This window comes from Anser brachyrhynchus (assembly GCF_964034855.1).
Source record: "Anser brachyrhynchus genome assembly, chromosome: 1".
NCBI lineage: Eukaryota > Metazoa > Chordata > Aves > Anseriformes > Anatidae > Anser > Anser brachyrhynchus.
In genome coordinates, this window is record NC_137694.1 from 148,426,723 (window position 1) to 148,437,931 (window position 11,209).

Below are 11,209 nucleotides of genomic sequence, written 5' to 3' on the forward strand. Positions count from 1 at the left end.
TTGATTCTGAGTTTGACTGAAAGCTGTAGGGTCTTCTTGTCGTCAGTATTTCGTGTATCTTCTTTATTAATTAATATCTGTAAACACACATTTAAATGTAATAAACGTGTAAGTATGCATTGTTTCCCTAGGTAAATAAATGATGTTGAAGTGGTTTTGCTGGGTTGTTACCCAAATTTTCATTTTTAGCTTGTAAGAGTAAGCTAGGTTCTTAATAGCAGTTGTAGTCATGACTTAGCACCTGTACATGCATGTGCACGGCATTTTCCAGCCCTTCTATCTGATGGTTTCCACCAAATTCATTTCTGTATTGACTATAGCTTAGCCAAGCTAGAGCTGTCCTGAACGAAGTGCTGCATTGTCAGAAGAGTTAGTTCACATGGAATTTTGAAGGAAAACAGAACAGTACGCCCTGGTTAAAAATACTGATGGCTTTTGTTGACAGCTGTAGAGGTTCTGAGCTTTGATATGAGGACTTCAGATCTGGGAAGAATTTGCCTCCTATGTCCAAATATTGCAGTTCTCCCTCCCAGCAAAAATGGAACCGAATACCTTAAGACATGTAGGCTGAGAATAGATTATGTGCTCAGTGGGAGTGCTACAAGTTGGCAACGTACCTTTTGTCAGCTTGGACTGCAGCAGCCTTGGACTACAGCCCTACCATGGATTTTTCATGCAGGACCTTCCTGGCCAGCCTTGGTCATCTTTGGAAGTAATCAGGTAGTAAATGGGATGTGCCTAATTCTAGGCATGTTTGCACTAGTATTTAGTGGAGATCAGGAATAAGATCTTGAAGTGAGTTGTCCCAGTCCCCCCGGAGTTGTGTGCTCTCCTGCGTGCTGTGGAACTCCTGCAGCCCCTTGGCTAGAAGTGTGCCTCCAGCTTCCCGAGTGCAAGTCCCAAGTAAAAGCTGCTTCGAATATCTAGCCTAGCCCTACTCTGCAGGTGCTTTGCTGTTCTGGGGTGCTACTTGATAGGCACAGCATACATCAGATGTGTATTTTTAAACAAGCAGTGGTTTAATGCTGGTCTGGCCCGCATTGTACCTGCAACACAAAAACAATAAGGTTGCCTGTTTGGACAGGTTGGGTCCTGAATGTCTCCCAAAAATGGCATGGCTGCCCTGAGGGCAGGGGCACAGAGGTGCTCCGCTGCAGCCCAGAAGCCTTAGGACAGGCTGGAGAGTCCCAGCTGGGCAAGCGGGGTGGTCTGTTTGAAAGTATGAAGTGTCTATGGCAGAAGTTTGAAGATAAAATGAAATTACAGGCTTTTTGTAGAAAGAGTGAATCCCGCATAACTTGATTGCTAAAATTTGAGTACAAATTCTTGTGCTTGCCATTTCCTGGCATCCCTCTACCTCCTTGCCAGGCTTGGACACCACCTGGCATGCCTGTGCAAAACACACCACTGATGTTATCTTAGCTGTCTCTTTTATTTTTTCCTGTTTTTTCCTATTTTTTCCTTCTTTTATTTTTTCCTATTTTTTCCTTAGCTGTCTCTTTTATTTTTTCCATGAGCCAGCAGTGTGCCCTGGTGGCCAAGAGGGCCAAAGGGATCCTGGCGTGCATTAAAAGGAGCGTGGCCAGCAGGTCAAGGGAGGTGATCCTCCCCCTCTACTCTGCCCTGGTCAGGCCTCACCTGGAGTAGTGTGTCCAGTTCTGGGCTCTCTGCTACAAAAAAGGCAGGGAACTCCTAGGAAGAGCCCAGCGGAGGGCCACAAAGATGATACGGGGCCTGGAGCATCTTCCCTACGAGGAAAGGCTGAGAGACCTGGGTCTGTTCAGCCTGGAGAAAAGAAGACTGAGAGGGGATCTCATCAATGTGTATAAATACCTGAGGTGTGGGAGACAGAGGGATTTGGCCAACCTCTTTTCAGTGGTTTGTGGGGACAGGACAAGGGGCAATGGCCACAAAATTGAGCACAGGAAGTTCCGCACCAATATGAGAAAGAACTTCTTCACGGTGAGGGTGACGGAGCACGGGAACAGGCTGCCCAGGGAGGCTGTGGAGTCTCCTTCTCTGCAGATATTCAAGGCCCGTCTGGACGCCTACCTGGGCAACCTGCTCTAGGGAGCCTGCTTTGGCGGGGGGGTTGGACCCGATGATCTCTTGAGGTCCCTTCCAACCCCTACACTTCTGTGATTCTGTGATTTTTCTTTCTTATTCAGGGAATCGTCCAGCAGTTCTTGGTCTTGCTGACAACCAGTTCTGATGAAAGCCTTCGATTTCTTAGCTTTAGACTGGACTTCAATGAACATTATAAAGCAAGAGAACCAAGGCTTCGTATGTCTTTGGGCACTAGAGGCAGACGGAGCTCACACATGTGAAACAACTGCTAAGGACTGCACCTCGGTATCCGAAGGATGTTGAACCTCTTGTTGGACAAGGCAATCAGTGTTGACATAATAAAACCAAATCGTGCGTGATAGGTGTCCACCATTCCTGCAGACAACATGTTTTCAGTCATGTGATCGTGTGACACTATATAGCAGAGAGCAAAAAAGTAGTTGTTTTTTTTACACTAACGTTTATAGAATTATCAGAGTAAATGGGCTTATTGAACCTCTTCGAATCATCCTTAGGTCATCCTTTTAAACAAATGCCAATTTTATTTGAGGCTTTGTAAGCTCTCTCCACTAACTTATATTTGTGTTGAGGAAATCACTTCTTTTGTTTTAGAAGGCATCATTTCCTTTTTTAACAAGAAAATAAGAAGGTTATTTTTTCTATATGTAATTGTTCTATTTGAAAAGAGCTTTTGTTAAAGCCAACAGATCAGGACACAGACCTAATGTCCTCGTTAAGAAGCTATCCAGCATTTCATTATGCTGATTTTCAGTTTTGTGATGTGTTTGACTGTGTAAGAAACTTTGTATCTGGAGACATAGACTTATATTTAATTTTTTCTTTGTTTTCAAGGTTTACAATTTGAAATAAAAAAATCTAATAGGTAAATTATGTGGTTCCTGTACAGCAGAAAGCTATAGAAGCAGAGCCAGGAGTGAATCTATTGCACAGAAGACCTAACACAGAACAGAAGTTAAAGCCTCAGTACAATAAAAGGAAAGTGTCAGTTAAGATTGAAGGGATTGAAATAATTGATGTTCAAAATCTGATGTGTAGAAGCAAACTGAATTGGGTAATGTTGACTTCATTCTCTTCCCTTGCCTATTTTTTCATTGTAAATATTTATATATTGCTGTCCAGATGCTGGGGAGAGGAGGGGTTGTTCTTTTTGCAAAGTTGTCATTCTATCAGGTCATTTATTATGTTTCACAAGTACAAGCTTAGAAAAATAAAAACACAACTATCTTTCAAACATTTGTTTCGCTTTTTGTAATTGACAGATTATGATTCTTTGACAGGGCAAGAAAGGAGCAGCTTCCAGTCAGGAGTGCATTCGCCTGCGGATTCCTACCCACTACAGTCTCTTGGTACTAATATTATCTATACTTACAGTTGTGTGCAATTTGTTAACGAATCCTTCCCCTCAGGTGAAACAAGTCTGTGGCCTTTTTTTGTCCTTACTTTGTTCAAATGCCTGGGAAGCAGAGGCAACAGCCAGGCCATTCAGGCAAGGCAGGATACGGTGATGAGGGAGGTGAACTCCTGTGGGAATGATGCATAAAACTTGCAGCCTTGAACTGTCAGGTTTGCCTTCCAGAATTTTGGTGCTGGTGGAAGCAGTGCTCCCCAAAATGGTACAATGCAGGCCTTGGGGTTCTTGGCTTTTGTTAAACGAAACGTATAACCCTGTGCCCCTTAAAGAACCTGTCAATGCACCTAGATTCATGGGAGTATTTGCAGGCAGCATTTCAGCCGTAAGAAAGTACAGACCCTGAAGCAAGTGATAATCAGTGTGCCGGAGAAAAGCTGGAGGATTCAGAGCTCGGCATCATGTCATGAGTTGCTTTACAGGTAGGAATACTCTGGTTTGGTGTGTGTGTGTGGTGGGAGTGTAGTATTCTTACAGTGTCTGAAAGAACTAAGAAGCTTATGGGACTGTGTTTTGACCAATACTTGTCTTCCACCAAAAACCACTCAAAAATTTACCTACATCAACACTCTTTTCCCCATTTCCTTGAGGGACATGTTACATAACCCCGTATGTCATTAGACAATCCACAGGCCAGAGATGAAGCATAAATGTCAAAACTAGAGGACAGGTTCTAGAGGAAGGTTTAGTCCTCTTTGCTGCTAAAATTATTCCAGCAGGACCCAGGAAACCCTATGGTAGCTATCAAGCTGGGCGCAATCATTTTGGGGTGATTCCAGAGAAATCCATTGATTGTGAAGAGTCGTCATCATCAGCACTGCTGGCGTTGCCGTCTCTGCCAGCCACACTGAGGGGAAGGAACACTTTGAACACAAGGCACAGAATACATGGGACAGCAGGGACAGGGTGTGATCGGGCTTCCCCTACCTGCCTTTGTCCTCCCTGCTCCTTTGTGGGTGGAGTCAAGTATTTTGCCCCATAACCCAGCAGCATTAACATTTCTTTCAATCTACAGTTTGTTTCAGATCCTACAGTTGAAACTCATCAATGATGGAGTAATAGCCACACCTTGAGGAAGTCAGTAGTCTCCTTGTTGAGTAAAACGGAGCAATGACAACAAGATGGACAACTTATGGACAACAAGATATGTGAACCTTCTAATCATCTTTTGGCCCTCTACTGTTATGGCTAGATTCATATCAAGAGAATGGATCAAAAGTTGAACAGCACCTACTTCCAGTCCTCCTTTGGACTTGGAAAGAACTACATTAACAGGATTATTCATGTAACAGGACTCAGAAACTATTTCATCTTTTTTATTTTCCTGTAACTGATCTTCCTTGGAGCACACTTTTTCCAGAGGACTTATTACTATGTAGGCAAGATTTCAATTCAGTGAATGAGAGGCTATGAAATTGTGGCTATTCTTTGGTGCACATTTTCAGTAATCGAGTTAATAGTGTGATAATAAACTACATAAAGAGCAAAGACTTCAAAGTGGAGTAGAAAATTGAATCATAGAATATTCTGAGCTGGAAGGGACCCATAAGGATCATTGTGTCCAACTCTTGGCACAACACCGATCTACACAAAAATTCAGACCGTATGACTAAGTGCATAGTCCAAACGCTTCTTGAACTCCAACAGGCTTGGTGCCATGACTACATCCCTGGGGAGCCTGTTCCAATGCACGACAATCCTCTCAGTGAAGAACCCCTTCGTGATATCCAGCCTGAACCTCCCCTGTCACAGCTTGACACCATTCCCGTGAGTCCTATTGCTTGCTACCTGAAGATAATAGAGCAGCACCTGCCCCTCCACTCCCCCTCGTGAGGAAGCTGTAGACTGCGATGAGGTCTCCCCTCAGCCTCCTCTTTTCCAGGCAATTCCAATTGAGAGCTGATGCATTTATAATTAAAAGCTGGGCTACGGAATAACCCAGTCAGCTCTGCAGGGAAATACTCGAAGTAGATGGAAGCAGTTAACTACCCATGCTCTGATAGCCTGCATGAGAGAGGAACTGCTGGCAATGGAAGGAGGTGATTGAAGGATATGGGATTCGTGCATAGGTGGAGATACCACAGCAGTAGAGGGGCAACACTTAGCTTTTGAGAAGAAGAAAATATCAAAAAACAAATATTTAAGGCTTTCAGGAAACTGACAACATGCCCCTGGGGATGCTCAGAAAGCTGAAGAGCAGTATCCAACTGTTGGAAAAAGTTGTCACTACCTCTTTTGGTAGACTTCAGCAGCAGCAGCTGCACAGGGACCAGGTGACCTCCTGGGTGTTACCTGGCAGCTTTCAAAGGAAGGGACTGTTTCATGAGTTACCCTTGTGATCACTCCAGGCTTCAAAATCTGGATCCCACTGAGAAGAATTAGAACCAGCAGTAGCAGCAGCATCTGCAACCAAAGGCAGAAGAGAATGGCTCTTGTGGAATACTCCAGTAAACCTCAGCTCTGCATAGCAGGGAACCCAGTTCAAACACGCAGTTGATGCCCGACACTTGCCTCGCCACTCATGAGCATCTGGCAGAAGGTTACTGTGTATTGGCACAGAACCATCCATGTGTGGAGCAACTGGGGGAGAGGACTCCCAGGAACTCACACAAGCTGTAAGCTCAGCCCCTACCAGCCACTCACTGCCAATGCAGCCAGCCAGTACACAAGGTTGGAGCGACTGGTGCATCTGAACTCTCCTTTTTCACGCATGGTGTTTTGGCACCTCTGAGCATGAGCTGAGAACTTACTAAAGTACCTTCCACATGAAGGCAAGACCAAACATCAGGGCTTACTCTACAAAGTGAGGAAAAGACCGACTGTTTACCTCGGGGATAGATCAGAAGCTCAGGAAAATAGTAGTGTCAAGATACAGAGGCTGCAGTCAGAGCTGTAAGCAAACACAGAAGGGAGTTTTTCTTTCCATGTAGTGCGAGGCTTCTACGTAAGGGGACAGCAGAGACTGGCCAAGGATCATGCAATGCTGTGGGAGCCACATGTCAGTTCAGCTTCTGCCAGGTGCAGAGGGGCCTGCGTGAGCTGTGGCCAGGGTCCAGGCAGATCTCCCAGGACATTAGCAGCTCACTCTTTGGATTCTCTGGAGGCTCAGGACCAGCATCCAGTGGAGAAGCGGAATAAACACTGCCAACATGAGCACCTGGGTCGGAATACAAAGGAGAAAGGTTTTCATGCTGTGTTACAGTATATCCCATCACAAGGGATCTGCAGTGACTGGAGGAGGGTGGTGGGATCCACACACAAGTCCAGATTCCTTCAGCCTACGAAGGAGCCTGGGTGAGCTATAGCCTGGGACCTGGCGGCTCCCCAAATGTTGCCTCGAGGCCACAGGCACCAGCCCTGCAAGGACCAGCTGGTCGGGCAGACACACTGTGCTTGCTTACGGGGAACACGTCCTTGTGGCCCTAAGCTGGGATCCAGGGAGAAGCCACTGCCCTGGCCCTGTGGCAGCCTTGCCGGGCATCCCCACGGGGCTTCTGCCTCCCACCCGCCCTGCAGCCATGGTGCCAGAGCCTCTCTTGCTGCCCACCCTACCTGGGCACAGCGCTGTCCAAGGCAAAGCCTGGGTGTTTCTGGCCCATGGGGACACCAGGAGGAGGAGGAGGAGGAGATGGAGACATCAGGTCAGGGTGGAAGCACTGTCTGCTGGTGGCGTCCCTGAGGTGCAGCTGGACACCTGAAAACTGGAGACATCCTGAAGATATCATCGGTAAAGACAAGAAACTGAGGAACAACTTATGACCTGAGAAGATGAAAATTAGTCTGAGAAAAGGTGGAATCCACCTGAGAAAGTGGAAACCAACATAAATAAAATTTTGTTTAAGGAAAATGAAAGAAAATGAGAATCATCATCATCTATTGGCTGTCTCAGGAGTAAGAAAAAGAATACCACCATCTATTCATTACCTGAAATGGTGGTATACTATACTCTTATGTTTCATGATGCAAAAAGGGCCTTATTTTCACCCAAATGGAGCTTCTCTCTCTGAGAAACTTCCCTGTGCTGCACACGCTCTTCCGGTTTACTTTTTTAAGCAGGTTGAAGCTGTGCTGGAATGTCAGGTTATGACACTTCAGTGTTGACTCCTAAACTCTGCAATGGTCCAAGCCCTGTGACATGGATCAGCTTCAATGAGACTCTGTTACTTTCGTCCCCTTTCTGGGTCCAATTCTGGGGGGAATCGGTCTCTCTGAGCTCAATTTCTAAATGAGAGCCTTTGAAGTCAGTATGACCTTGACTGTCCCCCTTCTGGGATTGCTTTGATGGGCTTGGTACTAGTCATTTTATGGTTATAGGCATATATAAGTATACTTATGTATTGTCTTAATCAGTATAGTTATGATAAGACTATAATTAGTATGATTTTATTTGATTAGTATATTTGCTGTTATTAATAAGTTTGTTATCCATAATAAGTATATTCACTTATTATTGATAAGTTTGTTGAACCTATAATACCCATGTCTTTGCTAATTTATTACTGATTTTGCTACCTGTAATTGCCTTTCAACTATGTCTAATTGCTGCTATTAATTAGTGCTATATCTTTAGTATGTGTTACATATGTAAATGCTTTCTGGTAATATCCGTAATACCTCATTATCTTTCTATCTATGTTTGTTTTATTAATCAGTCTACTTGCTGGTGGTGATTTGTGGTGATCTGTAATAAACAGAAATCTTCAGCAAACCAAGTCCCTGTGTCCTTCTGTAGTATGGAATCCCCAAGGAGTGTCTGATGTGCCAGAGTCCTACTGCCACACAGGGAGACCTGGACCAGCTGTAGAAGTGGGCTGGTGTAGTTCAATGGCCTCATGCACTTCATGGAGAGAAATACAATGTCTAGCATTTGGGGAGGAACAACAACGCTGGGGGCTTATATGCCAGAAAGCAGCTTTGCAGAAAAGGCCCTGGGGTTCTTGGTGGACACCTGGTTGAACGTTAGCAAAAAATGTGCCCTCGTGGCAGCCAACAGCCTCCTAGGGTACATAGGGCCTGCTTCCCAAGGAAGGTGATCCCTCCTGGACTCTGTTCAGCTCTGGTGAGGCCGCATCTGGACTGCTGTGTCGAGTTCTGGGCTCCCCAGAACAAGAGAGACGGAGCTACTGGAAAATATCCAATGAAGAGTCATGAAGATGATGGAGGGCCTGGAGCACCTCTCCTGTGAGGAGGGGCTGAGAGCTGGGACTGCCCAGCCTGGAGAAGAGGCTCAGGGGGATCTCATCCATGTCTGTAAATACCCGAGGGGAGGCTGCAGAGAGGACGGAGCCAGGCTCTTGTCAGAGGTGCCCAGGGCCAGGACCAGGGGCACTGGGCACAAACAGGCCCCCAGGAGGCTCCCTGTGAGCACCAGGAGCACTTCTGTGCTGTGCGGGTGAGGAGCCCTGGCACAGGCTGCCCAGAGAGGCTGTGGGGTCTCCTCCTTGGAGATCTTCAAAAACCGCCTGGATGTGGTCCAGGGCAAGTGGCTCTGGGTGGCCCTGCTTGAGCAGGGCTTGGTCCTGGTGGCCGGTGGAGGTCCTGCCAACCTCAGCCATTCTGTGAGTCTGACTCCAGTGATGAGCCCATGCCCCATCTGTAGTCATCACCAACCTCTTTCCCTCTACGTTGCATACACTGCTGCGTAGCTGAAGGCCCTGCTGTCCTATGGGGCACAAATTTCTCTTCACAGTGTTCTTATAAAATAAAGCAAACATAGATAGAAAGATAATGAGGTATTACAGGTATTTCCAGCTGAAATGTCTCCTACACAGCAGAGACTCCTACGCAGCAGATATGCTTCTTGTTCTTACCTATACACAGCCAGGCTTGTGCTGTACCACCACGAAGGAGAATAAAGTACATGTGCCAAGGCCACTGGGTCAATGAGGGAAAGTGCTCCTGTGGCTAACCCAAGCAAAACAGAACTGCTGGCACATCCAGGAACCAGGAGTGTGTGCTCTCACACGCACAGTTACACAAACCCACTTATTTGCAACCTCGCCCTCACAGTCTTGCACATGCTCGCATTTTCCCCCCAGTCTTACTGCATGTGGGCACAAATGATACTGCCAGGGGAAGCCTGGATGGTATCAAAAGGGACTACAGAGCTCTGGGGGCTGTAGTCAAGGGCATGGGGGGGGCAGGTGGTGTTCTCAGTCCTGCTGGTGAGGGAATAGGATGTGAGGAGGGCAGTGATAGGACAGGTCAATAACTTGCTGCAGAAGTGTTGGCAGCGAAGTCTGAGGATCAGCATCTGCTTGGCAGAGATAGGATTCACCTCACTACATGGGGCAAAGTCCTTTTTGCCCATAGGATGGGGTGGCTGACCTCCTAAGGAGGGCCTTAAACTAGGAATGAGCAGGGAGAGAGGGAGTAGCCAGCAGCCCTGAGAGGGAGCGACAGACGGGGTTGCTGAACAAAAGGGCAAGGGGTGAGGTTGAAGGGATGCACAACACGGACTCCTGATGGCTCTTGAACAGGAGAACCTTTATTGCCCTTTTTCACCACTACATATACTTTCCCCGTAGCCCCACGCACTGTCCACGCGCCCGAATCTGTCTTACAATTGGTTAGAGACCCTCAGACACGCGCCTGGAGCCAGCCAGCAACTGGCCACTGCCCAAAGCTCATCTTTAACACTGTGGCCAATTTACTTTATCTTGACCTTGCTCAAGTTTTTGGTTCTACTGCTGTTTTCCTCATTATCTCTAACTCAGGGACGTGTGAAACAGCGCAAAGCCACCTGCAAATTCCTTTCCCACATGAGGTGATACAGAGGGACCACAAAATCAGCAAAATGGGGAAGTATCCATTTCCCGCTAGCATGCTTTTCAATTCAAGAAAAAGCATTAAATAAATAAATAAATAAATGCACCACCACCAAAAAATAGCAGTAAGTGGGACCAGAGTCTGTTCAGTTATTGAAGACATGTGCAAGACTGCAGCATACTGAAAACTTGCTTGGAATTGAATTCTCCCCAGATTCTTTATTTAGTGTCTGAGGTATTATATGTGCCAGTGTACCTGTTGTGTCAGTCATTTCTATATAATGGAAATGATGGATATACAACGTGTGCCCATGGTAGAAAGGAGGCTAGAAATGGGAGTGCTCCTGTAAATGCTTTGCGATGCATTAGAAGAGCCTGAGGTGGGATCTGATTTATACACTTGTCAGAATGGCATAAAAGGAAGAAAAAAATGAAGTCCTATATCAAGGTGGTGGCCTTAAATATTATTTCATGTGAGGTATTTAATATGAGGAAGAGATTGTTGTTCAAATCTCTCAGTAAGAGTTGCTAGTATGTTTCTTGGTATATTGATTAGTACTCATTAGTTTGAAAAGCAGACTGTAAGGAACTAGCAGTGCCTCACAAGTCCTCACAAAGTATTTAACGTTGAGAGAGGTGAAGGCCTGCACGTGTCTTGGAAATGTAAATCGGGGAGCCGAGTCGTTATAGTGAACTGGAACGTGCAGCATGAGTCTGAATTCAGAATGAGTTCATTCTCTCTAATGCACAAGTTAACCTGAGCGTTTAAAAGACATTAGAGGGAAAACCATATCTCCATCATTCCGATTAGCTCTGCATAGTCTTGTGTGGTTTACCCCTCCATCAGTACATTTTCTTTGGGGAATGAAAACAGTTAAAATGTCAGAAATGCACACACACACACAAGGTAGTTAAGGCCCCAGAAATGCTGATTCTCTAACAGGCA

At 45.9% G+C, this 11,209-nt stretch overlaps 1 protein-coding gene across 2 annotated transcripts in view; it reads left to right on the forward strand.

Annotated features, from left to right (window-relative positions):
* TUBGCP3 (tubulin gamma complex component 3) overlaps positions 1 to 3,319 on the forward strand; it is a 54,537-nt gene extending 51,218 nt beyond the window's left edge. For both annotated transcript variants that reach the window (XM_080577123.1, XM_080577124.1), the window contains exon 22: positions 2,169 to 3,319. In XM_080577123.1, the coding sequence (XP_080433249.1) occupies positions 2,169 to 2,327 (159 nt within the window). In that variant the 3' untranslated portion in view covers positions 2,328 to 3,319. The remainder of the gene's footprint in view (positions 1 to 2,168) is intronic.
* Positions 3,320 to 11,209: the final 7,890 nt, after the last annotated feature.